This window comes from Syngnathoides biaculeatus, chromosome 15 (genome assembly GCF_019802595.1).
Source record: "Syngnathoides biaculeatus isolate LvHL_M chromosome 15, ASM1980259v1, whole genome shotgun sequence".
Classification (NCBI taxonomy): Eukaryota; Metazoa; Chordata; class Actinopteri; order Syngnathiformes; family Syngnathidae; genus Syngnathoides; species Syngnathoides biaculeatus.
This window is the reverse complement of record NC_084654.1, coordinates 19,018,912-19,046,739: the sequence shown is the minus strand read 5'-3', so window position 1 is coordinate 19,046,739 and position 27,828 is coordinate 19,018,912. Positions and strand designations below refer to the sequence as shown.

Genomic DNA, 27,828 nt, shown 5'->3' with positions numbered 1-27,828 from the left:
TTAGAGTGTCCAATTAATGTTGCTTGTTTCTGGGATGTGGGAGAACACGCAAACTCCACTCAGGCAGGGCCGGGATTTGAACTCCGGTCCTCACAACTGTGAGGCCAACAACCCTCTACAGCTCTGCCACCGTGCCGCCCGAATATACTATATATCCCAAAATTTATTTATTTATTTATTTATTTTATTGAATGCTACCACTGGTCACCCACATCAAAAATCGTTCAGCCAATAAGTCCATCCGTTCATTTTCATAGCCGCTTATCCTCACTAGGGTCGCGGGGAGTGCTGGAGCCTGTCCCAGATGGCAACGGGCAGGAGATGGGGTATTTGACGCCGTAAATGTAAAGTGATATTATAAACCTTTGCAACTCAAGATACTGAAAGATGATTATTTATTGTGCTATAATATAAATATGAAAAGCATTTAATCAATTAAAAGTAATAACTCCTTCTTATTATTTATTTATTCATCTTTAAAAATGATGCAAAAAATGATGGAGCCCAGAATCACCTTTGGATTGTGCAAACAGCTTTAATGCAAGTGCTGTATTTGTTTTTACATCACAATTGTAATCATAAATACGAGCAGACAGTTGCTTTGATAACAATATTGTAATAACACATTTGATCTCATACAATAAACAAACATAATTGCGTTCCGGGAAAGACAGATTTGTAAAAATACATGCGACAAATCCCATCTAATCTACTCCAGAGGGAGTCCGCAAGTGTGGTTCGTGCCCCACTGCCTTTTTGGTATTCCATCCGTTCGTTTTGGGGCGTGTGCGCGCACCCACCCACAGACCCGTGAGTCAACCCTGAGTGGGCTGCATGATTGTGGTTTTGTGGAAAAAAAAAAAAAAAAAGTTCCACAATCCAAGCGACAGCCGAGGAGGAAAGAAAAAAAAAAAAACGGCGCGGTGGCGCATCGCCACTGGAAACTTCGTCAGTGGGCTGTGACTCATTCATACTCGGCGGCTCGAATGTTTAAACGTGTTTGAATAAACTGATGAGGGCTGTTCGAGTCCGAATGATTGCAGGCCTTTGAATTTGTAAATCATCAACCGACTTCGTAGCGACTCAAGAGGATCTTACGATCACAATAGCAGCTCATTAGCTCGCGAGCTTACATGGGCAGTGGAATTGGATTGTACAGTGTTTTTACAAAAAAAGAAAAGTGAGGAATAATAGTTTCTTTCCCTTAAAACATACTCAATTTTTATTTTATTTTTTTGCAGTCATTTCCTCTTTTGTGCTGTTTTGTGACGACGCATCAGCCTGTTAGCTGTCCAAGAAAGTAGTACGTCTTTTGGGTTGTTTTCACTGAATTAGCCACACACCACTGCGCGCCGCCATTTAACCTCTCTACCTAACGCGTACCCAGTGTAGAAGTCTTCGAAATACTCTCGGTTACTGTTTGTGTTTTTGTGTTTCGCGGGCGTCTCGGGACACAAGTACACAAGAGAGGACTTGGTAACCATCAGAGAGCCTTCTTCTGACTTTCTTTTGACAACTCTCGCTAACTCGCTGAAGACTTGGCTTTGTGGACGATTGCCTGATGGTGCTATCACGCTAACCCTAACGTGCTGATGTGTCGCCGAGCTAAGCTAACAAGCTTAATCGACCTGTCTTTCTGCCATTGTCATCAAATTTTAACCAAATAATAAACATTTCGCTTTCCTTGTGGTGAACTAATATACAGGTTTTACTTTTTGAAGAAAAAAAAAGGGATAAATGGAGTATGCCTCGATATTAAAAAAAAAAAAAATTTGTTTTCCGTGTTAGCATACAGGTAAGTGCTCCTCCTTTGTGATTTCTGTCACATAGAGTAAAAGTTCAAGGGCAAAAATACTGCGCCTTTGTGACGCAGTCCTGAGTCCCATGATGCGTGTATGCCAGGTAGCCTAATAGTCACTCTGGGCTTGTGCGGTGTCGGTCGCGTCTTCAATAAATGCAGTTATAAACATAATGTCCCCCACCTTGCCTATATATGAGTAACGGGAGCTCAGGGATTGAAAATGGCCGCCGTTCGAGGCAGCTCCATGGGTGACATCGCGTGAAAACAACCCATAGACACACATAAATAGAAAAAAAAACCACTTTGAGGCAGGAATAACAGTGTACTACTAATTCTGCCGAGCAACAAGTGACTTCACGTCGCGACAAGGGATACTCGTCATCTTCTGTTTCAATCGCATCCTCTTTATCGCTATTTTACATCTTCTTTTCGGGTTTTGTTTGCCGTCGCAGCGCACACACGATGGATCGAACCAACTACAATATTCACGGAGATACTAAACACGGTAGTATCAACGATTAGAAATTTAATACAGTGTGATCCTTGGTTGTGACCGCGATAAATAATCCAAGCAATTTTTCCATCCCTGCTAGCAAAGATCTCGATTGGGTTATGACGTTTTACAGTAAATCAGTTTGAGGCCAGCCCGTTGCCCTCGGATTAGAAATCGTAGTTCTCCTGCTAGCCGGAAAGAAAGAGAGCATATCGTGTGCTAGCTAAGTAGATGGAGCCCCGCTAAGGTATTTTCAAATCAAAAAATTCCTCCGCTTTGGGCTGAAATGTGTTTTTTGGATGCCACGCCAAGGAGAGTCCCCCCCTCCTTCCTCTTCCCTCCCTTGGCTGATCCGATTTTTACGTGAACGTCCTCAGCGTCGCAGAATTGTTTGAACGACTGGACGCCACGGCCGTGCCGCCGCGCGGCCACTGCCTGCACACTTCCCGGGCCTTTTTCCGGAAGTTTTTCCCCACGATGACATACAGGATGGGGTTGACGATGCTGTTGAAGAAGGCCAGGTAGTCGAAGATCTGGCTGCAGATGTCCACGGCCGCTTCCAGGTGACACCCGCCCATCGCGCCGGCCTTGATCAGCACGTCCAGCACCGTGACGACGTGAAACGGGACCCAGCAGATGAGGAAGGCGACCAGGACGGCCAAGACCAGCGTGGTGGCCTTCTGCTCACTTTTCTCAGCGTTGAACCGCTCAATCGAGCGCTTGCTTAACACCTGGATGATCTTGACGGTGCAGAACGAGATGACGGCAATCGGGATGACGAAGCTGAAGACAATTAGCATGATGTCGCACATCAGCATCACGCCCCGGCTGGGGAAATCCAAGACGCAGGCGTGCACGTCGTACTCGGGAAAGTGCTTCACCACCCTGAAGACCAGCGTCGGGGCGCTCAGGAGCAGACCGAAAGCCCACACCAGCAGAACGCCCAGTTTGGCGTACTTGGGTCGACGCATCCGCCCGTGCGACATCGGGTGGACCAGCGCCACGTAGCGATCCATGCTCACCAGAACCAGGAAGTAGATGCTGCTGTAAACGTTCATCTTGATGCCCGCGTTGACAGTTTTGCACATGGCGGCGCCGAAAGGCCAGTTGAAACCCTGGGCGATGTTGACGGCCCAGAACGGAAGGCAGCACGACAGGAGGAGGTCGGCGGCCGCCAGGTTGCTCAGGTAGATCTCGGCCACCGTGCACGCCTTCTTGTGCAGGCAGAACACCAGCAGAACCAAAGCGTTCAGCACCACCCCCAGCACGGTGATGACGCCCATGTAGATGGGCTGGCTGCCGGTCAGCGCGTCCCAAAGGTCCGGATCGATGCAGCTCTTTTCTTCCGGGACCGTGTGGTTGGTAACTGTGTGGTTCAGCTCTGGGATTCTGCAAAGAAAGCAAACATGCAATTAGAGGGACATTTAAAAAAAAAAAAAATCTGGTGTAGCCGCGGCAGCCAGCTTGTAAACTGCACTCCAAAACAACGAGTCATCAAGTACATGACAAAAATCGCAAATACAGATGTCAAGTGCGTGAAACGGACTCAGCTTCGACGCTACTAACTCCCCGGCATTCCGCCAAAGCCCTCCAATCAATTTTCATCTGTTTTACAAACACGCTTTTTCCATGCCACATTCCTTGATAACGCCAGATAACAGATTGGGTTCCAACATCAGGCGGCTTTCCAGACTTTGCAAAATCATCAGATGATGGTTGTTGCCGGCCAAGGGGATCACGTACAAGCCGCGTAGACGCGGTCTACGTCCAGTTGCACTCCTGACCCCAACAATCAACCCTAACAGCAACCGCTAACCCTAAAGATCAACCCCAAACCCTAATCATAAATCTTAACCAAACCTTTAACCGTAAACCTTGACACAAAGCCGCAACCCTAACCTTCAATCAGAACCCGAAAACCTAAGCTCTTGATCCAAACCATAACCTCATCTTTTTTGCGAATCTTGTTTCAAATGATGACAAATGATCGCATTTTTTGCCCTTCTTTTTCGACATTATCGCCCCAAAGAAGTGTCTTTTAGCAACGCTTCTGCAGCCAAAAGAAAGTCCATTACCATGGAAACGAAGCTCAAGACCATAAAAAGATTGGAGAAAGGAGAGACACTGACACCGCCAAGGCTTCAGTCGGTCGACTGTGGTGACAATTATTAAAGACAAAGCCCGTATTTTAGCGCATGTGAAGGGTTTCGTTCCTACGTCAAACATAATGATCACAAAACAAGGTTCTTTGATACTTGTCGAGATGGAGACGGTAATTACGTTATGGATTATGGAGCAGGATCCTTCGCGATAGCTAAGCGCAGCCTCCCCTTCTTCTTCTCCATCCACCTCTCAGCAGTAATGCTAAGTACGTCAACTTGTGTATTTCACTGTATTTGTTTTTTTATACAGAATATTTTGATTCTGACTTTAATGGCGGAATCCGACTTAAGCCTAAATTCGAGTCAATCCGCTACTGTGGTGACGGATCCTAGTCGTAGACCGAGGACTCCTTGTATTCAAACTTTACACTCGTGAAAATCCATCAACGCCCGCGTAACGCCATATTTTAGAATGTCATTGAAGTGGTTAGTGGTCATATCACAGACGAAAATAGCTACAACAGTTACACTGATTCAATGTTCCCACTAAGCTGCGTAACTGCGCATTTGCGCACTTGTCGCACACTTTCAGCGCAGAGGAAAAAAGATCTAGTGTGGTGAACTACAGCATGACATGTTTTTTTTTTTTTTTAAGAGCTGCTGCTCGGCCACACCGGGCCACACACTCACCTTTACACTCTACACCGCCCCCCTCCATTTTAAAGGGGTAGACTCATAATTACAAGCACGGGGGTATGTGAATAATAGATGAAAAAATGGTGAAACTGGATGAGTTTATCTCTTTTTTGAGAAAAAGGTCTAGTCCGAAGCCAAAGTAGAAAGTACAGGATGAGACGGTGTATAATGTTAAAATTCCACCTTGGCACAGCCTGATTTAGGACCAAAGCACAGACGATACATTTCCCAAAAAGCTAATTCTGTATTTTAAATATAGGAGGCAACATAACATTAACCCTGAAACTGTTTGGGAGCATCATTCAGCTTTCAACATGCATTGCGAAAGATATTCTGCAAGCAATAATTCAGTTTTACGCCAAGAAAAACAGACAGGGATATCATTGTGGGTTAAAAAAAACAAAACAAATGAAACCAAGTTGGAAGCAACATTTCAAATTTATAGTTCATAGTTGGCTTGGTATGTATTTGTATTGTAAAGTATTTTTTTTTCGTTTGTTGGCATTTTCAGTGTCAGTGTGCAAAAACACAAAATTGTTCTTAAAAATGTTCTGATGGGAATGTAATCGGAACCTTTTAATAAGCCATGTAACTTCAATGGATGACACCGATCTGACCGCAGTGCGTACGTCTGATGTTGCTCACAAGGGTCAAAAGGGGACGCTCACGGCCTTAGTGTGTTTGCTCAGACACGTCAAAAATTAAAGGGAACGTTGCTCCTATTGAAAATTTGCTGTTTATGTGTTCTATCATCGTGGCGGGGGCCACATTTGATTTTTACGGGGCCAGATTTGACCCTGTGACAGGGTGATTCTGGCCCACGGGCCGCAGATTTCACACCCCTCCCCCTCACTATCCCCTGCCTGCAAATCCTGATCAAACCCTGAACGTAAACCACAACCCCTTATCTGAAAAGTACTTCTTAAAGACTTAAAGACTCCTATACCCCGAAAACCACACCAAAAGGCTTTTCAGATAACGGCCGCCGCGTCCGCAATCTGGTTTTAATTGCTTATCGTTGCATCAGAAAGTTTTAAAGGCGCACGTAAAAACTACACAGCCTACAGGAAAGCAATAGAGGAAATACAGGAAATTGCCTCACGATTACAGTGGCCTGGCGTTGTCTGAATTTACGCGCATGCAGAATAACACACACCGTCTGTCCGCGCCGCGTAGATTCTAATTAGCTCCGATAATGAGCAACAGGGCCTGCCGACCGTAATTCCCCGCAGGGGCTTGAACTTGCGTGCAGCGCGTTGCGAGCTACCCCGCATCTCGTCCGGCAATCTGTTTTGCTCGAGGCGATTTAGGCGACATCATCACAATAGACTATATGAACCGCGTATCAGATTCATGTTTGAAAAGCGTTAACCTTTTGAAGGATTCTTTTTATGAGTCATTTGCATAACTAATAAATGAAGGGGGCACCTTAAAACCGGTGTATCATTATGAAATCATGCACTGTGTTGTATTATTAGAAACCCACGTAGTCCAGCTCACTAAATTCACATTATAAATGGTGACAAATATAATTTTAAGTGATAATAATTAAATACATGCACGTTTTTAGACTATTGTGTAGTGAAAAGTTCACCTCTATATTAAGTATTCATTCATTTCATTTTTTAAATTTAAATATTAATTGCAAGGTAGTGTAAGGTTCACTGGACGTAGGAGTATTGATTCAGCGCACACGACGACGACAATATGATTGGAAATTATGTCATTGATTACCTCGTCGCTTGAAGAGCCATCTCGCAGCCGAGCCGAACCGAGTCGAGTCAGTCCAGATGTGAAGTGCGCAGGCAGATGTCCGCCGGCGCTCTTGCACGAGTTTCCCTTTCTCGCTCTCCGCCCCGTTCGTCTGTGACACGGGAGATGTCGCCCCCCCCCCCCCAAAAAAAAAGTATTACTTCACTGTTTTCCTTTTACCAATGTTAATTTTTTTCGTCTCCACACCCCCTCGCTGTAACATCATGTCTGCATTTTTAGCATCTGACTGCTTGCACGTTTCATACGCCGATGGATTATTATTTTGGACTTCAAAACACATTTAATGATGGAATCATATGTTCTGTGTGAAACGAGTTACTTTGCTTATGAATAGTCGCACAGGTGGTGAATTATTTAATTCGTGAGGATGTGCAGGGGAGGCTTTTATTTCCATCTGTGGAATAATTACACAATTATTCATCCATCCATTATCCAAGCCGCTTATGCTCATAAGGGTCACGGGAGAGCCGGAGCCTTTCCCAGCTAGCTTCGGGCGAAAGGCGGACGCCCTGAACTGGTCGCTAGTCAGTTTCAGGGCAGATACACAATTATATGTTGCAATTAAAGTCAAGTGGGACTTCAAAATAGGATGGAACGCGAGTCCTCAGAACTGTGAGGTCAATGGTTTCCAGCTACACCACTGTGATGCCCAAATGATCTTTTATCCATCCATCCATTTTCTTCGCTGCTTATCCTCACAAGGGTCATAGGGAGCACTGGAGCCTATCCCAGCTCTCAACGGGCAGGAGGCGGGGTACACCCTGAACTGGTCGCCAGCCAATCACAGGGCACATGGAGACAAACAGCCGCACTCACAATCACAACTATGCCCAATTTGGAGTGTCCAATTAATGTTGCATGTTTTTTGGGTTCTGGGAGGAAACTGGAGTTCCCGGAGAAAACCCACGTAGGCACGGGGAGAACATCCAAATTCCACACAAGGGGGGCCGGGATTGAACCTGGGTCCTAGAACTGCGAGGCCAACGCTTTACCAGCACCGTGCTGCTCAAATGATCTTTTATCTCACAAAAAGTTATATTGTGAAATTATGACTACATTCTTGTCAAATTAAGATATTTAGTTCTTGTACATTTATAATTTGCTTCTCGTAACTATGATTTTGTGAAATTACAACCCCCCCCCATACTTTTTAACCCTGTAAAATGATGTAATCATTGTGGGAGTATTTTATCCTTGTAAAATGATAAAACTCAACTATTTGAACATTTTAAATTTAAGTTTTAAAAAAAAATCACACCTTCATTCTCATGGCGCTGATCAACTAAAGCAACAGCTACCAAAACAAGCGAATGAAAAACGTCGCCTGTGAAATGTATTGAACTTATCGCAGAAAAACAGTTTTCTCTTTTTCATACTCGCCTAAAACAATCGCATCTCATTGATGGAATAAAATTAGTGCCACCAGGATTTGAATTTGAAATGTAAAGTGATCACATTTTAGTTTAATAGTTGCTACAATTCGCTCTCTGAAATTCACCGTCTGTGCCACCGGGCAGGGTTACTTCAGGTCAGAACCGAACAGCCAGCCAATCCAGTTACGCTTTCTTCGTATGTGACGTCACGTGACTAAGAAAGCGTAACTGCAATTGGCTGGGTGCTCTGCCTGGTGGCACAGATGGTGAATTTTAGACAGCGAATTGTAGCAACTATTGAAAACGTTATCACTTTACGTTTCTAATTCAAATCCCGTTTTCTGTGGGATTTCAAATTCAAATCCTGGTGGCACTAATTTACTTCCGTCATTAGCGCGCATCCTTTTAGCGACCTCAGGGTTAACGTTTGAACAAGCAACACGGCAATTTGCAACTTGTCCACTTGTCACGGTGCTAATGCACTCACTCCTCCCGAAGGACAAGTTAGCATCGATGTTGTGTTTGAGAGCGGTCAATAATGTGGCCAAAAACCATCCGCAAGAAAGCGCAATTGCAGCGCAAGGATGCTTTTAAACATTTTCAAATACTTTAGATGAATTATTGAATGGGTGGGGAAAAAGTGGCTCCAGAAAGTCGCCTTGCAATCATCGTAAAGTTGATACAGAAGTGGCATTATTCTCGCGCCCGGCGCCCACTGATCTAAAAAGAAGAAGACTGGATGGCGCATACATATCTAGTGGTGTCTAGTTTGCCGCCATCTTGGTACTCCCAAAACATGTGAAGGACATAGTTTACAGGTTGGATTATGGCGAGGTATTTCCTCAAAGTTTGGCATGTAGAATTAAAACTGGTCATGTGAACTTGATATTTTTTCAGTTCTGGTAACATGAAGGATTTTTAATTCGACTTGGTAAGACAAAAAAGGCGAAGTGCAAAGGAAAGACATATAACACAGTAACTACCACGATATTACCTAGGGCTCGATTTCCGTGACATGTTAACTTTTCCCAAAATACGCTGTGAGGCACTAATCATCATAACATAGCAAAAAAGTATTTTTTGCCATAAAAATGTTACATTTTAAGTCAATGAGTTAGATATGTTTTTGGAAATAATAAATAAATACATGCTAAACGCATTGTTCATTTGTTGTCTCTGCGACGTCCTATTTCAAACTTGTTTCCTCACATTTGAAAATCAAATTCAATTTTCAGAGTTCTTTATTATGAAATTCATCAAAAATGACACAGAAAATGTGTTTTCTTGCTTATCCACTGATGAAGTTTGGAAAAGTATCGACATGGCTTTTTCGCGAAAAACCGAAGGCCGATAAAGGTGAAGTGGAGAGTGAACAGTGAACAACAACAACCGGAAACAAAACTTTGTTCAAGTGAATTAAGCTCGTCAGAAAATTAAAAAAAAACCTTTACAAACAAACTTTAACAGTGTCAAAGTAAATCTTTCTGACTCACCTGTGGAACGTTTTCTCACAGCCACGAAACTGGCGATTAACGCACAGGTGGGCATGGTTGTTTTGGGAGTATCAAGATGGCGGATGGCGACTTCAGTTTTGGTGGCCAATCTTTTATTTTTTTTAGATCAGTGTCGGCGCCCATTTATTGAGACTTTGGGACGTTGCACCGGTTGGATGGGAAGTACGGTGGCCTGGAAGTGCGAAAGAATATAACAAATTGTGAAACGGTGACATTTTATGAACCCAAAAAAACAAAACAAAAGACACACCCGAGATAAGGAACACAATCACATGTCATGGCCTCATTGAGCAGGACAAATTTGAAAAGTCAAGTCAAAAATAGTTAAACATTCATAGGAAGGAAAAACTTGTCACATGTTAAGAAAGTGAGGTCAAATTCTCCTTGAGTGCCTTTAATTGTTGACTTTATTCCTGTAAAATCAATTTTTTCCTTGTAATATTATAACTGCATTCTTATAAAATGACTTCTTATTGGTAAAATTACTGTACAGTACTTCATTCTTTAACAAGATGGTTGTTCTTTTGTAAAATGTTGTCAAAGTTCATTTATTTTCTCTCATACCATTATTCTTGTCATATTTCCGGTTATTTTCTCTTTGAATATTTTTGCCATGAAACAACATTTTTTTTCCCCTCATAAAAGTAGGAATATTCATAAAATGGAAAATGTTTTCTCTTACGTAACATTATAACTTGATGAAAGTTATGATTTATTTGTTAGATTGTGAATTTATTTGTGTAAATTACAATAGCTTTCTTGCAAAGAAAACAATACATTTAAAAAAAATCTTTGCAAAATTAAAATATCACAAGTTAATGATTATTTTTTTTCTCCCTAATATTATGATTTTTTAATGACTTTTTCTTTTGGAAAGTTACACTTTTTTCTCCAAAAACTACAATTTTACTCTTGTCAATTTTTTTTTTTTGTTATATCACCATTTTTTTGTAAAATTTTTAATTATTTTCCTTATAAGATGAAAACTTTAATTTTCATACCAAACACTACAAGGAAACCATAGAAACGCAAACAATGGAGGAAAACTGTTTTTGTATCACATTCGTCAACTAAGCTGGTCCCAAAATATCCGCTCAGCGACCAAATTCCAACCTACCCGCCAAAATCCCGAAAGGAAAATCTCCTCTTTGCACCCTCTTGTTGTGTTTACTTGATGATCCGCGGACGCGTCGCCACGTCCAACGAACTCGCACTTTGCTTGTTACGCTTCACTCCCGCGATGAAGAAAAAGACGTAATTTATCCTCATCGATCGGCGCCATTAGAAATGTTGGCTTTAGGCCCACAAACGCAATACAAACGTTGAGTACTGTACTTACAAATATGTCCTCCGTGGCATCTACAAGTCTGTCCAGGTCCGAACCAGCAAGCGTATCCTCAAAACAAGTTTTTATTTCTTCTTCTTGTGAATCTCCTTTATTAGAGACTTTTCTTCGCTTTCTTCAGCCCGACCTGGATGACCTCCGGGCTATTTTTTTTGGGACTTCCTGGCTTCCTTACGTTCCAGGACGAGGCCTGCCCGGTCACGTCGGGGGCAAGTTTGCATCCGATCCGTCCTATTTTGTGTTTCATTTTGTTCTCATTTGGTGAGCTCTTTCTTTGAATATGCTCGATAAGCTGTGGATTCGCCCCGATGGACTCCAAACTGGACTCCCGAGTAACTTCTTACCTTCATCTAGAACCTAAATTGTACCGCATGCATACGTGTACAGCAAACTCGCCTATTCGCTGTTCATGCTGCACAATTTCAAGGTTTTCTGTGAAATCTCTTCTCAGCTAGGGCGGCACGGTGGATCAGCTGGAAAAGCGCTGGCCTCACAGTTCTGAGGTCCCGGGTTCAATACCGGCCCCGCCTGTGTGAAATTTGCATGTTCTCCCCGTGCCTATGAGGGTTTCCTCCCATATCCCAAAAACATGCAACATTAATTGGACACTCTAAATTGCCCCTAGATGTGATTGTGAGTGCGGCTGTTTGTCTCTTTGTGCCCTGCGATTGGCTGGCGACCAGTTCAGGGTTTTATCCCGCCTCCTGCCCGTTGACGGCCGGGATTGGCTCCAGCATTCCCCGCGACCCTTATGAGGATAAGCAGCTAAGAAAATGGATGGATGGATGGATCTCTTCTCAGCTATTCAACGAAATTCTCCCGTGTTTCTGTGTGTTTGTGCTTTTTCTGCAATGCTCTCGAATACCACAAGATGGTGCCAAAGCCAAACTAGGAAGAACTTGTGTTGAAGAAATTCAACGCCACTGAGAGAATCAAGATTTTTTTAGAGCGATGTCGTTGTCGCGACTGTAAACCAAATACCGGTCAGATAAAACGTCGCATGAGCTTGAGGTGTTTTAGGACCACAGTTTGCGGTACGTTCACGTAGCACTTTTTCCCTCTGCGATGCGTACAGAAAGATTAAAAAATATGCAAGGACAGCCCAATTACATTGCTCACCTTTTAATGAACTTAGCAAATATCATTTATCAGTGTAGGTACAGATATGCCAAGCGATTATATATTTTACATGGTCTCCATTTTTTTTTTCAATTATTCACTTTTGGTACCACAAAAATGCTTGTAACATCTCAACTTTATCATTTGTGACATACCGTAATTTCTTGAAAATAATGCGCAAATATTTCCCAAAATATATTCAAAAAGTTCATCGAGCGCATTATATTTAGGTACGGATTAAAAATAAAAATCACATTGTATAGTCGTATACAGGTACATAGAGTGGTAAAAAAATGTATACATATACATTTCAATATGATATTTGATGTCTTATGTTACACATTTATATTTATTACGGTAATGTGCGCCCCCAACCGGAACTCTATGACCCCTTTCGGGAAGCTTGCATTTTACAATCATTAGAGTAGCATGTTTGTTGCGACTGCACCAAAGATCAGAAACGACTACTAGTGAGTTTATTTTAACTTAAACTAAGGCAAAAAATGTCGACTACAACGGCGAGTTGTGCAGCTGCTTTTAAAAGAAATGTGTCATCACTTGTGTGGATGACGCCGCAAACTCGGAAGTAGCGCCACAGTCCAAAACGACGATCGCTCAGGTAGGTATCAAATCAACGTGAGCTCAAACGACGTAATACGTGCGTCAATGGGCACATAAAAAAAAAAAACGGGAGAGCGCACACAATTGAAATTGTCGCTAGTTTTTTTTTTTAAATCTGCCCGTTACCCTCGTTTCTACGTAGTTTGAGCTCACGTTATTTTGATCGCTACCTGACGTCATACGAAAACTATTATTTATTATTAAGGACTTTCGTACGGACGTTTTTTTGAAAAACAATACAAGCACAAACCCAACAAAATATAAATACAACACATTCCTGTTCTATTCTGAGCATATGCGTCGCACCAAATTGGTGGTGCGCATTATACATTGGTAGAAGTGTTTTCCTAAAATTGCATTTTTTTTTTTTTTAGGTCAACTTTATACTTCAGGATCCATTATACTCGAGAAATTACGTTTTGACAATTTGAAATCATGGTACAGATTTTTACACGAATCATGGAAATTGACAATCTAGATTTGTCTCATAAAATCATTTGGCCCCTGGGCCTTGAGTTTGACACCTGTGCTGTGCTGTCCTGTTCCCATGTTGTGCACTCCAAGTCTAAAGACTGAAGCACACGTTTATTGTGACAACCCAAACGTCCCGGGTTTAAATACGGAAGCCGTTGCAGTGTTATGTCTCACTGGCGTGTAATGGGCCGTGACGCGGTCCCGCGACATGCGGCCAAGGGCGGGGGCGGCGGGAGGGCTCGTGCTTCTTTTCCAAAACATACTCCACCGATTTCCCCCAACGCGCTTCGCAGGCGTTCGGGGCTTGATCACTCGCAGCCGCTCCCGTCCCTGCGGTTTTTGCGTTTCATAAGCCGCCTCCTCCCCTCTTTCCAGACAGACGGGGGCGCCCCGGCTTGTTGTTTTTTTTTTTTTTAATTCCAGCCGTCTGCCAGAGTCGCTCTCGGGCCTTTGAGGGGTAGCCGACCTCCAGCTTGGACTGCAAATTACGCCCTCGACCCGAACTTGACGGCGTGAGACGCCGCTAACGGCTGCCGTGGAAACAGCGCACGTGTTCTTCACCCAAATACTTTGGAAGTCGTGCAAACTGGCAGAAAACCTCCCAGACCACCCGTTCGTGTTATATTTACAACTCTAGATTCCCTCCCCCGCCCCCCCCCCCAAAAAAAAAAAACATAATGAGGGGGTTCTGTAAACCAGTCAACCAGTCGGATCGGCTCCGCGTCTCCATTCGGGTACTTTCCTCTACTCGGGTTTCGGTGCCTGCTACATCGTTAAAGCATGTAATGAAATGCTAAACTTGGACCGGGAAGATAAATAAATGTGTTTATGCTCCAATTGGGGGGGGGGGGGGGGGGTGATGTTCATAGTTTTGCGATTGCGATGTAAACTACGGCCGGTGCTTCGCTCGATTGGCCGAATAACGGTGCAGATCGGGAAGAACCGCAGATAGTAAAACATAGTCATAATTTAAATATCTGCATCATTGCAAAATGTATTTCCATCATATAGCGGAGGGGGGGGGGCATGTAGAGAACCTACAGACTGTTAGGGACGTACTTATGTGCCTTTCTGTGACTCTGCCGGTCGATGTCGTCTCGGTTTCACGATATCAAAAATGCAATTTCTGCTTGAAGCAGGAAACGTACCTGTCGATTCCAGCAGAGGGCGCTGCGGGATGGAAAATGCGCTGACTTTGGACTTCTTTCGAGTGCGTCATTGATGTGCAACTGGGAAAACAGACGCGGGCAGAATCTGCACAGTTCTGTCCAATTAAATGAAAATTACATTTGGCGTTATGCAGTGAGTCAAATATTTGATTCAGTCTGTACAGTTATTATACAGTACGGCCATATTAGCCAGAAATACTGCAATGATTGTGGCAAGGCTCGGTCCCACGTGTAATTGACACCCCTTTGAAAAAAGTACATCGTTGCCGATATTAAACTTAAAAGTTCAAACTGTAAATATACCACAAACTATAATTCCAAAATCATTTCAATCTCACTTTACAAGATTATCCTTAGAAATAAATGACTTACAGATGATTTGGTTTTGAGGGTGAAAAAAATTTTCTTTTATATTCACATCTGGTGAAACCTTTCCATAACTTCCACTAACAACCCAGGCTAAACGTGGGTCCTCCCTGACATCTAAAGATTGTGGATTACCGTAAATTCTGGCCTACAAGACGTGACTTTTTTTCACACTCTTTCAACCCTGCGGTTTATGCGGTGATGTGGCTAATTTGTGCATTTTTTTTTTCTAACGGCCGCAAGGGGGCACTCGGGCGGAAAAGGTAAGAGTGAGACCGGTGGAATATATGTGCCGAGGAAGTGACTTTTACCGGCCCTGTTAGCACTATGCTAGCGTGTTGCTGCTGTGCTACTGGCGTGTCTTAGTGATACTTACCAGTAAGTTTTATTTTAACCGGGCCTGTTGGCGTTAGCCTGGGGCTAGCGTGTGCACTAGTATTAGGGGCGGGCTAGCACTAGTGCTGTGCTAGCGTGTTGCTGCTGTGTTAATGGCGTGTCTCAGTGATAGTTTTATTTTAACCGGCACTGTTGGCGTTAGCATTAGCGTTAGCGCCGCACTAGTGTTAAACTCTGTGTAAATATCTCGTGTTTCAATGCGGGTTTCAATGTGGGCTTTTACACAGCTGCGGCGTATGTATGTACCAAATGGTATTTCCTTTACAAATGTATTGAGCCTTATAATCCGGTGCGCTCTGTAGGCCGGGAATCACGGCTACGGCAGTCACTTTTATACAGGACTTTATTCTTCAATGGTAAAACTGACCTGTTCGCCATTTGTGTTCTGACATAGCCGGCGTCAAACGGCCGACCGGCTGCCCGCCCGGCCGCCTGACTGGATGACTTTTGACAACGCGGCGATACGACGTAGTATCTCTTGACGGGACTCCCGTGAGCGCCTCTTTAATTCAAAAAGACAAGTACGGGGGGGGGGGGGGGTTACCGGATGCGGTGACATTTTACGTACTCCTTCGCAGTTACCCTGTAAGGTCACCCAAATATTAGAAAATTGCTTTCAGTTGGATGATGTACTGCTGCTTGACGACACTGAATAAATAACACACAGCTCATTAGATTGTAAAGGAGTATTTCAAAGTCACATTCAGTGCCATTGACGGATTTAGATGTCAAATATCCCTGTCAAGTGGGAGGGCTGGCAGCGGATGAGTTTTACTGTATATCAACTTCCATCCATCCATTTTCTTAGCCGCTTATCCTCACGAGGGTCGCGGGGAGTGCCGGCCGGAGCCAATCCTAGCTGTCAACGGGCAGGAGGCGGGGTTACACCCCGAACTGGTCGCCAGCCAATCGCGGGGCACATGGAGACAAACAGCCGCACTCTCAATCTCACCTATGGGCAATTTACAGTGTTCACTTAATGTTGTATGTTTTTGGGATGTGGGAGGAAACCATCGCATCCTCACCCTTTGCCAAGTTCCATTTCTGATTATCATAAAGGTTCCTTTTGACATCGTCTTAAACAGGAAGTGCGGTGATGCTCTTCCTTCATTCTCATATTTGTTGTTGTTGCTTCTATTAACCTTGTAGAGAGCTTTCCACTTTCATTTTGCCCCCCTCCCACACTTAAGTGAGGTCTGGCTCACGTCTGCCGGCGAGTGATGAGCGATTCCCGTCAAGTCTCCGCGGCGACAGGCTACACGTCGCGCATGCCGATTGCCACTCGATCGGGTCCGATTGAGCCGAGTGGAATTAGTCGCTTGACGCGCTTCCTCGTTTTGGAGGCGAAACGTCAGGTCGTAACAAGACGGGAGCGGACGCAGTTGCGCTCGCCTGCGCTCCGCCGCAATGACGTCTGGATGTTGGGAGGTTATTCGAGTTCAACTGTCGCGTACTCGTTATGGTTATCATTCGTTATCATCTTCACTGTCTGCAGGCGACTTTTTTGTCGCTAATGGATAGCAATGTTGTAAAAAAAATATATATAATTTTTTTTGTTTATTCCCATATATTAAAAATACTACAAAATAGAAATTTTAAGACCAGAAAAAAAAAATATTTTTTATGTTTCCGACATTTTTGTAAATGTATACATTTTGGGTTATACAAATACATATCTTTTTTCAATTTTGTGTGCTGTACTTCGATGCACTTTATATCTTAGAAAAGCAGCTTTTTAGGGCCGTCCATTCAAATTTTACACCTCTTATACGGATCGACAATAACCATTATACCTACGGAGAATTTGGATTTTCCGAGGAACCCAATATGGACAATTCGGAATATGGAGGACCACGTGTCAGCTTCTTAGCGCCCCCTGCTGCTTTGGCATGCACATGACAGCTTCTGAAATGCATTGGGAAATCGTTGTTGGTGGCTTTTGGTTCCAGACAGATTTTTGTTGGTTTTTCTTTTGAATCACCCATGCACAAAAATAAACAAACAAATACATAAATAAATAAGTGCTGGCACGGTGGATTAGCTGGTAAAGCTTTGGCCTCACAGTTCTGAGGAACTGGGTGTGATCCCAGCCCGGCCTGTGTGGAGTTTGCATGTTCTCCCCGTGCCTGCGTGGGTTTTTTCTGGGCACTCCGGCTTCCTCTCACATCCCAAAAACATCCACCATTAATTGGACACTCTAAATTGCCCCAAGGTGTGACTTGTCTCGATGTGCCCTGCGATTGGCTGGCAACCAGTTCAGGGTGTACCCCGCCTCCTGCCCATTGACAGCTGAGAGAAGCTCCAGCATTCCCCGCGATACTTGTGAGGATAAGCAGCAAAGAAAATGAATGGATGGATAGATAATGTATTGAAAGTAATTTCATTTTGTCTTGCTACTTCCGTTAGTCAAAAACAATTTTCCTAAAAAAATTAACTAACCTTTCACATAAAAAAAAACATTTTATTGAAAGTAAATAATGAACAAGAAATAAATTAATGAAACAAAAATTAATTATCAAGTAATAAATAAATAAAATTTATTATGCCGATTCACCTTTCAGATTATTTTTTTTGTTTTGGTGCCATCAATATCACAATTGGGCAATTTTTGGACTTCTCCATTTCACAACAAAAAGTTGAGCTTTACCAGTGAGTTTTAAATTCATTGCATCAAAGTATCTGTTTTGCTGTTTGGATAAATAAATGTACAGTGTATAGAGTACATACAGGATTTTAATTGATAGCAGCAATATGCTAATATGACATTCATTGGACACTCTAAATTGCCCCAAGGTGCGATTCTGAGTGCAGCTGTTTGTCTCTGTGTGCGCCCCTGCTATTGGCTGGCAACCAGTTGAGGGTGTACCCTCCCACCTCCCCGTTGACAGCTGGGATAGGCTCCAGCACTCCCCGCGACCCTCGTGAGGATAAGTGGTGAAGAAAATGGATGGATGTATAAATAAATGATTCCAAAAAAATCCTCCAAGTCCCATCTCTTTCCCGCCAGATCTCAACGAGAATTCCCTCTCGTCGTAATCGACCTTGATTCGTCCCAAACCACACGGACGACAGCAGATGCTGAGCTCCCATCATGCAATGGAAACACTGGCCGGGGGGTTCCCCCCCCCCCCCCAGAAGATAATTAGCCGTATTGACGAGGATCTGTCACGAGCCACCAGAACACAGAGGCGCCGTGTCTGTGTGTCAAAACCAAAGAGCCGGAAACAAAGAGAACCGAGCTCCAGAAATCTCAGCCACGAGCCAAGACGATGCAACCCCAAATCGGTTTCTCCTCGGCTGTTGCCATGGCAGCAGATGACCTCAAATCCTTCTCTCGCCGAGCTGCTCCCCCCCCCCCCCCCCGCTAATGTTATCAAGAACAAATCGCACAGTTCCTTCAGAGGCCCGAGGAGTCTGCCGCTGGTGCGATGATTACATCCGTTTACGACGGCAATGTGTTTGTGTGGCCGCCGTCAAGGTGATATTTGTAATTGTACCGTGAAAAAAAAATAACAACATAAAAAAATGCGGGTCCTCCAGAGAGTTCAACGTTGTTAAACGGTAGCCGGATATATGACCGTCCGTACGTAATCCCCCGCCAACCCCAGGACTTAAAAACAGTTTGATCGATAACAGATGTGGGTTTGGAACCTGCATCCCACTGGGGGCGCTGTTTCCCTGCCAGCAACCCAACGACCGGAAGTCGACACAATAAAGTGAAAATATATTTTCACCATAACATCTCATGCAAATACTTGAATGATGATTTTACGGGAATTCCATTGAAATTTAAGTAAGAACATTTCGAAAATTTCGGGTATTATACGTCATGAAGATGTAATCTTTTATCAGTCGACAATCAATTTCGCGCATGATTTCCTTGTTCCCTTGAAGTACAGAAATTTAGAAATGGATCAATGAAGTGATTATTACTCAAATAGAGAACAATATTACACAATTTGCTCAAGAACTGCAAGTGTCTTAGTTTTTTTTAACGGTACTCATCTCAGTTCCTGTTGTGCTTGTCTTGGCCACTGAGGGGCACTGTAACACACGCAATGAGATAAACGCAGAAATAAAGAAAGTACAAGTCACGATCACAGATTCTTACTATGACTCGTTTTACACAGTTTGAAGAATACATGTATTGTTATTTTGACAGTTTGTGTGTTTGTACAGGTTTACATAACAATATTCATGATGTTGATTGCTGCGAGTTCATGCTGCAATTTTCGTTAGCTCATCGACGGCGTATTTCATTCATTGTTCGCTTTCAGCTAGCAATTTTTGGGAACAAAAATGAAGAAACGAAGCCTGTGATGTATTTATTTAAAAATATTTACAGCAGACATCCAGTAGAGCTACTACTTAGTGAAGCAGCGTGTGTTGTTTTTGAACGCTACGTTAAGAACATTTTGTGACCATGAGATGGCTCAAAGTTTTTCAGTGTATGCGGGACATACACTGACGACGTAGGGCCTGATTCCCTAAGACCTCGAAATTGTGTGTTCACTCTGTTAGAATCCTCTTGCTGACCTGTTGTCTACTAAGATTGCAGTTGGCAAAAGGTGTAAAAGTGGTAGCGACCTCAATAGTTTTTTTAAACTTTAGGCAGCTCCGAAGGTTTTCACCATGAAAATTTTGTGAGAGCGCGGCAAGGGAAACTTGAAGTGATTGGAATGCTGGTGGAAGAGGGAAACATCCATCCATCCATTATCTACCACTTACTACCCAGACTTCCCTTTCCCTAGCCACTTCTTCCGGAGGGATCCAGAGGCGTTTCCACGCCAGCCGAGAGACAGTCTCTCCAGCGTGTCCTAGGTGGTCCCAGAGGTTTCTTTCCGATGGGAAATGCCCGGAACACCTCACCAGGGAGGCGGTTAGGAGGCATCCGAATCAGATGCCCCAGCCACCTCATCTGGCTCCTCTCAATGCGGAGGAGCAGCGGCTCAACACTGAGCCCCTCCCTGTTGACCGAGCTTCTCACCCTATCACTAAGGGAGAGCCTGGACACCGTGCGTAGGAAACTCATTTCGGCCGCTTGGACCGGGATCTTGTTCTTCCGGTCACGACCCACAGTTCATGCCCATAGGTGAGAGTAGGAACGTAGATCGACTGGTAAATTGAGAACTTCGCCTTTCAACTTAGCTCCCTCTTTACCACAACGGACTGATACAAAGTCCGCATCACTACAGACGCTGCGGGAAGAGGGAAACGGATACTGTACATTCAGTTTTGTGGCAGTCGGTGTGAAAGGGGCCTCATCTTCTCATCCCCGCTCCAGACCAATGAATCACTACTACTATTGTCTATGAGTCACCATCTAGATCTGGCCTTATCCGGCAAAGTCTTAGGTAGCCGCCATCTTTGACTGCATGCGTTAGCATACATTAGCGCTCGCGATACCCTGTGATTATCCATTAACTTTACCACTGCCTCCGGGAGTCGCATCTTTACCAGTCAACAGGCAGCAGACGGCAACAAGAAAACAACCGTCTTGGCGTCCATCAAGAGGGAATGGAAAGGCCCGCCGGCGGCAAATGTGAGGACGAGCTGATCGAATCAAGCCGTCGCATCAGCCGGGCGTGTGTGTGTGTGTGTGTGTGTGTGTGAGTGAAGGGGGGCAGCTCGGCGGCTCATTCAGATTGCAAGGTGGCGCGTCGGTTGACAAGCGATTTTGCAAACGCGATCTGTAAATCTTGCAGACGTTACACGCTCCCCCCTCGAGGGGCAGGGACAGACATTTGCAGCCTTCAGTGAGTGACTCATTGTCTTTGTGGTGCCTTTTGAAAAGTACCTGACACAGCCGCTGTGTAAAGAACAATTTATCTCTTCTGGCATTCTTTTTTTTTTTTTTTTTTGTGATAAACCTTGCCCTCCTTGAAGAAAAATGATGCAATTTGCTGCTTTTCCATTTAGTACCAGCAGTGGGAAACTTCATGGGTGCGAATCGGTTGTTGACCTAAAACTGAAAAATACGCAGCAGCAAATTTGGGGATTTTTGTCGAGTGATACATTTTACGGGCAGGATGTTGGGCTCGTGGTTAGGATGTCTGTCTCACAATTCTGAGATTCATGATCCGAATTCTGGTTTGCGCGTTCCCGTTGTCCTTATGCGGGCTTTTTCCTGGTCCTCCTATTTCCTGTCAGTGCCAGTTCAGGAGGGTAGAAAGGGTTAGTGCCCCCCGATTATGAATCCTCCCACGTGGTCCCGCCTATGAATGGTTTTTGATGTTCCAACCAAGTTGTTTTGTGACTAGCTTAGCGAGCCAAATTAAAGAACGGAAAGGACCGTATGTGCCATACTTGGCCCGTCCCCCCTTTTTTTTTTTTTTGCTGGTAAAACAAATTGAGTCAGTCGCCTCAGAAATCGCGTTGTTTTATTACGACACAAGATCACGTTACATTACTTTTGAGAGGAAAAAAAAAAAAAACATAATGTATCCAATAGGTCACGTAACTCGCCCAAATAGCGGCACCCATGAAAATTCGTAATCTTAAAAATCTTCTCAAAACACCATTAAATGAAATCGGATTAACCTCAATTTTTTAAGGTACATTACATATGACGTGACCCATCTGATACATTTTTAATGCAACGAATGGACTTCTTAAAGATTTGTTGGGGTGCATGAGACTATAACCTGCGTCAAAATGGCTGCCCTCAAAAAGTTCACGATGGCTCTTCTCAGAAATCACAACCGTATGGATTATATACTGTAGCTTTGTGTCATCACAGAAAAACAGTATATTGCAGTTCATTGTAAAAGCACAAATATTTACAAAAGGAATATCGTGTCGGTGATTATACATCAACCATTTGTTAAAAAACAGGCCTAAAAAATGTCCCCTTGGAGCATTTCGTCTAAGATACAGTCACCACTGTAATTTGCTGCAAAACACAACAGTGGCTATTGTACAGTAAAGAAAATAAGTATTTGAACACCCTGTTAAAGTGCAAGTTCTCCCACTTAGAAATCACGGAAGGGCCTGAAAATTTCTTCATAGGTGCGTGTCCACTTTGAGAGATATAATCTAAAAAGAAAAATCCAGAAATCACAATGTATGATTTTTTTTAACGATTTATTTGTGTGATACAGCTGCAAATAAGTATTTGAACACCTGAGAAAACCAATGTTAATATTTGGTACAGTAGCCTTTGTTTGCAATGACAGAGGTCAAACATTTCCTGTAGTTGTTCACTGGGTTTGCACACACTGCAGGAGGGATTGTGGTCCACTCAACCACACACATCTTCTCTAGATCAGAGAGGTTTCTGGGCTGTCGCTGAGAAACACGGAGTTTCAGCTCCCTCCAAAGATTTTCTATCGGGTTTAGGTCGGGAGCCAGAACCTTGATATGCTTCTTATGGAGCCACTCCTTGGTTATCCTGGCTGTGTATTTCATTGCCATGTTGAAGACCCAACCACGACCCATCTTCAATGTTCTGACTGAGGGAAAGCGGTGGTTCCCCAAAATCTCACAATACATGGCCAAGGTCATCCTCTCCTTAATACAGTGGAGTCACCCTGTGCCACGTGCAGAAAAACACCCCCAAAGCATGATGCTACCACCCCCATGCTTCAAAGTAGGGATGGTGTTCTTGGGATGGAACTCACCATTCGTCTTCCTCCAAACACAGTGGAATTATGACCAAAAAGTTCAATTTTGGTCTCATCTGACCACAAAACTCTCTCCCATGACTCCTCTGTATCATTCAAATGGTCATTGGCAAAAACTTAAGACAGGCCTCGACATGTTCTGGTTTAAGCAGGGGAACCTTCCGTGCCATGCGTGATTTCAAACCATGACGTCTTAGTGTATAACCTTGGAAACGGTGGTCCCAGCTCTTTTCAGGTCATTGACTCACCTTTCTAAGGATCATTGAGACCCCACGAGGTGATATCCTGCACGGGGCTCCACTCCGATTGAGTCTGACCGTCATGTTTAGCTTCTTCCATGTTCTAATGATTGCTTCAACAGTGGAGCTTTTTTCACCAAGCTGCTTGGCAATTTCACCGTCACCCTTTCCAGCTGTGTGGAGTTGTACAATTTTGTCTCTGGTGTCTTTGGACAGCTCTTTGGTCTTGGCCAGTTACAATTTTGAGTCTTACTGATTGTATGGGGTGGACAGGTGTCTTTATGCAGCTAACGATTCAGGATAATACATGGGGTGGAGGTGGACTTTTAAAGGGGGACTAACAGGTCTTTGGGGGTCAGAATTCTAAATGCTGATAGGCAGGTGTTCAAATACTTATTTGCAGCTGTATCACACAAATAAATTGTTAAAAAAAAAATCATACAATGTGATTTCTGGATTTTTCTTTTTAGATTATCTCTCTCATAGTGGACATGCACCTAGGATGAAGATTTCAGACCCCTCCATGATTTTTAAGTGGGAGAACTTGCAATACAGCAGGGTGTTCAAATACTTATTTTCTTCACTGTATATTCAGATCATAACACGAGGTGATAAAACCAAGTCGGCGACGCAAATCAAACGACGCCATCACTTCAAGTTCACGCTGGCGAAATGACAAAACTGTTAAATCACAAATATCAATAAATGAACGTGAACAAAGGCAACAAGCTAGTATACTTGCTAGTATACTTGTGTGAATGAAGTATATATATATATATCAATAAAATGGCATCTTTGGCTATAAAAAAGCAGAAAGCTTTTCAAACAGAGATTCTACGAAATTAACAACGTTTTTAGTTTTGCTTTTAGACGGGGAAACAGCAGCAGCGTTGTGGTGTGACCGTTGTTTTCTTTCCGTCAATTTTGTGGGATTGTTGATGAATCATCTCTCGAAGCAATTGAGTTCAAATTGAGTGCACGACTTGACAGCTAATTTTATTTCCCAATAAAAACATTTTGATGTCCACAATGCATTTTATAAGAGGGATCTTTTGGAATAAACGCAAATATGGGTATTTTCGAAATCCCACCTGCCACCCGGAGTGAAAAATCAACATTTTTCCTCTCGATAAAGGAAAATGCCCATCAGTTAGGGACACCTGCAAATTTTAACTTAATTAAATATAAGAACTGCATCTCCAAAAAATGTACAAAGCTGATCATGCTCATAAAAATATAGTAACGTAGCAAATTATAACCGTTTATGCAGTTCACAATGGTGTTGAACTGCACTGCATCCTACAGAGTTTTTAATATGACGTTCCATATTTTGATGCAGCCCTCATATTAGGATGTCATTAAATTGTCCAAGTATACCTTCACTGTACTCACATTACAGAAGCTTTGTATGCACCGTAGATAAAGCAACACTTTACTAAATAAATGATTGGGACTGCTTCTGATGCTAATGTTTGCGGTAAACCCGCAGAAACGACACCTCGGGGTCACGGTCACCCTGCTGCCAAAGCAGGAGAACGTCCAGTACCGAAGGGCATGTCCGAAGATAGCAAACGGCCGAGATCAGCGGCAGAGATAAAATGAAGTGGGAGAGGCGTAAATGTTTGGGGTTGAATTGAATTAACGGCTTGTTAAATTTCAGCCGTAGGATTTGATATTCATGTGACTTTCAGTGTGCGGTAAGTGGAGTTCACTGATGATGAAGTCACGGCAAGTATGATCCACAGAATCTCCTTACATGTGCCCTAATGGCAGTGGGCCTCAGGGCCGCCTCCCTTGAAAATAATCCCAGTGCCTTCTAAAAGTTTTAACATTCGCCTTCCTTGTCGTTGGGCATAATTGAACAGCGCCGCACTAAATTGCTTTGTGGCGGCGGAGGTCTCGCGATGTCCCGGGATCAACCCGGATCTCAAGCCCCATTTAATCTCCATTCGCATCCCTGTTAGGCAAGCGAGGGCGTGTTCTCCGGGCGAGACATGGAAAGAAACTTAGCAGGGATCAACGTTATCCTCAAATCGTGGAATCCAACAATAGCAGAGGAGTCTTTTGCGCTCCGATTCCGTTGTGGGGCGTATCCGCTCTCTGAAGACCGGACGGATTCAAAATTTGGAAGGACTCAAAAGACTTGGGTTTGCCTCAGAAGGTGCAGGCGTAGACCACGCCCACCACCACGATATTGCCGATGGTGGCCACAATGGCGATCCAAAGCCAGATGGCGTCGCTGGACATGGACTGCGACTCGTCGGGCTGGCCTTGCGCCGACCCGGCCGAGGCGGCGGCGTGGACGCTGGCGGAGGAGTTGAAAAGCGAGTGCTCGCCGCTGTAGTCGTCGTTTGGTGACGAGTCCATGAAGGCTCCCGTCATAACTGGGATCTGAAGAACAGGAAGAAAACCGTTAACGGTTTCTTGAAGCTATTGATGGGCATTTGTGGGCAGGATAGCGGATTTAGTGGTTCAGATGTACGGGGTTAACATTCTCTTCTTGTACCTGTTCAGTTTTCTCCAGATACTCCAGTTCAGAATATTTTTAAATTTTGCCACACACCAAGCAAAGCAACAAAATATACAAGACTGGCTGAACAGTGTTATGACAGTGTTGTAACACAGCAGATATATTACTTTTTTTTTTTTGCAATAATACTTGGCTATTTTCATAATTTCACGTGCTTGTGGCTAAAAGCCAAGTGTAAGGAGTCTCTGTCACAGAAATGCATCTCAAATATCCACAATTTTTCCTGTCATAAAATGTCTACAGCAGAAAGCGCAAACTTTTTAAAAAATATTTGCAGTCACCATAGATGAATTTTGATTGGAAAACATTTTGGTCAGTAGGCCAGCAGGTGGTGATGGCCTTCCTGGTGTCGATTCGTTGCCAGATGTGGCTTCTAAGTTATGAGAAAACTTACCAAAAGTGTTTCCTACTAATAACAAGTGCATTATTTTTTTAAACAAAATCCATCTACATTTTCCCGAGAACATGCTCACAAGTGCGGGTGAACAAAGGCGACACGACATCATTAGCGAACGCTTCCCCGCTCTCACACATATTTCCTAGCGTGTGTATACGTTTAGTGCTGCATTAACATGGAATTAATATTTCACACATGGCAAGCCCAAATGATGTATTGCTTTGGACAATCGCAGCGTCGTGAAGGTTAGCCATTACTGCAGAAGAAGGAACTTGTTTCCCTCGAGTGTGTAAATGTGTGCGTTTTCCATGTAGGCTTGCATTGATGGAGCGAGTGTGCGTATGTGTGTGTGTGTGTGTGTGTGATTGAGAAATTCGTGTAGGAGGCTTCAACCGGAAAACACTCTCATCTGAAGAACAATGCTAAAAATACCTCAGAGGCATGTTGCACTCTCGCATACACAGAAATTCATGCTTCTTTATTTGCTCACCTTCTCTCTCTCTCTCTCTCTCTCTCTCTCTCACATACACACAGTTCAGGTCTTCCCAGGCAGACGGGGCCGGCCGGGGAAGCCTGTTCCGAAAACTTTCTCCTCGGCTCCCTTCATTGGCCCCTGGTGGTGAATGATGACATGACACATCCCGTTGAGCGCACGCTGTGAACATGAGCGTAATGGAGGCAGACAGGCGTGTGCGGCGTCTAGAAAACGAGCGCACAGCCAAACTCCCCTCCAGACGCACACAAAACCCCAAACTATGTACTGTACTGCTCACCTAATAAAATGTTTTTTTTCCCCCCACTATCCCACTTAGGGGCAGCACGGTGGATCAGCTGGTAAAGCGTCGGCCTCACAGTTCTGATGACCCGTGTTCGATCCCGGCCCCCCCTGTGTGGAGTAGGCATGTTCTCCACGTGCCTGGTTGGGTTTTCTCCGAGCACTGCGTTTTCCTCCCACATCCCAAAAACATGCAACATTAATTGGACACTCTAAATTGCCCCTAGGTGTGTTTGTGAGGGCAGGCAATGTAGATCAGCTGGTAAAGCGTTGGCCTCACAGTTCTGATGACCCGTGTTCGATCCCGGCCCCGCCTGTGTGGACTGGGCATGTTCTCCCCGTGCCTGCGTGGGTTTTCTCCGGGCACTGCGGTTTCCTCCCACATCCCATAAACATGCAACATTAATTGGACACTCTAAATTGCCCCTAGGTGTGATTTTAAGTGCGACTGTTGTCTGTCTCTATGTGCCCTGTGATTGGCTCGCAAGCAGTTCAGGGTGTACCCTGCCTCCTGCCCATTGATGGCTGGGATAGGCTCCAGCTCCCTAGTGAGGATAAGCGGCAAAGAAAATGGATGGATATCCGATATAGGTGTTTCGAGTTCATTTTTGGGGAGATCAAGCACCCCTAAAACTTTTGGTTTATTTTTCACTGGATATCCTTTTCAAATGAGTTGAAGTTTCTAATTATGAAGTATATTTTAACAGATAAAACAGGTTAAAAAAAAACTTTTAATGACAAACTGTATTGCAAAAAAATTGGCATAATTGCAAATTCAAATAGTTCCACTACACTTTATTTTCTTGATTTATGAATTAAAATGTCACTTAATGGGGAGTGAGATTGAAGATTCGGGCCCCATTTTTTTAATATGATAATTCAGCACTCTATATATACTCTTCAGTGGAAAAACTCTATTCCAACAAAAGAGATATAAGTGGAGTAAGATAATTTTAAAAAAATAATCTCCGACGGTATTAAGAGTGCTGTTGATTTTAAATGTTTAAAACGAGCTTCTGTTGT

General features: G+C 43.7%; 2 protein-coding genes across 2 annotated transcripts in view; both read right to left on the bottom strand.

The window, feature by feature from the left end:
• Window positions 1-595: 595 nt before the first annotated feature.
• Window positions 596-9,841, bottom strand: bdkrb2 (bradykinin receptor B2). The gene is made up of 3 exons (XM_061843954.1): window positions 9,732-9,841; window positions 6,827-6,956; window positions 596-3,683 (listed from the first exon to the last, which is right to left on the bottom strand). The coding sequence occupies exons 2-3, from the start codon at window positions 6,844-6,846 to the stop codon at window positions 2,654-2,656; spliced, it is 1,050 nt and encodes a 349-aa protein (XP_061699938.1). The 5' UTR covers window positions 6,847-6,956; window positions 9,732-9,841; the 3' UTR covers window positions 596-2,653.
• A 13,800-nt stretch (window positions 9,842-23,641) lies between these two features.
• The window catches only part of LOC133513243 (uncharacterized protein C14orf132), a 118,793-nt gene continuing 114,606 nt past the window's right edge, over window positions 23,642-27,828 (bottom strand). The window contains 1 exon segment of the mRNA XM_061843828.1: window positions 23,642-25,494. Coding sequence (XP_061699812.1) covers window positions 25,258-25,494 — 237 coding nt within the window. The 3' untranslated portion in view covers window positions 23,642-25,257.

Coding starts and splice junctions, on each gene's coding strand:
- bdkrb2 (XM_061843954.1), bottom strand. CDS start 6,846: ATGGCTCTTCAAGCGACGAG. Junction 3,684..6,826: donor ATGGCTCTTCAAGCGACGAG/GTAATCAATGAC, acceptor CTTTCTTTGCAG/AATCCCAGAGCTGAACCACA.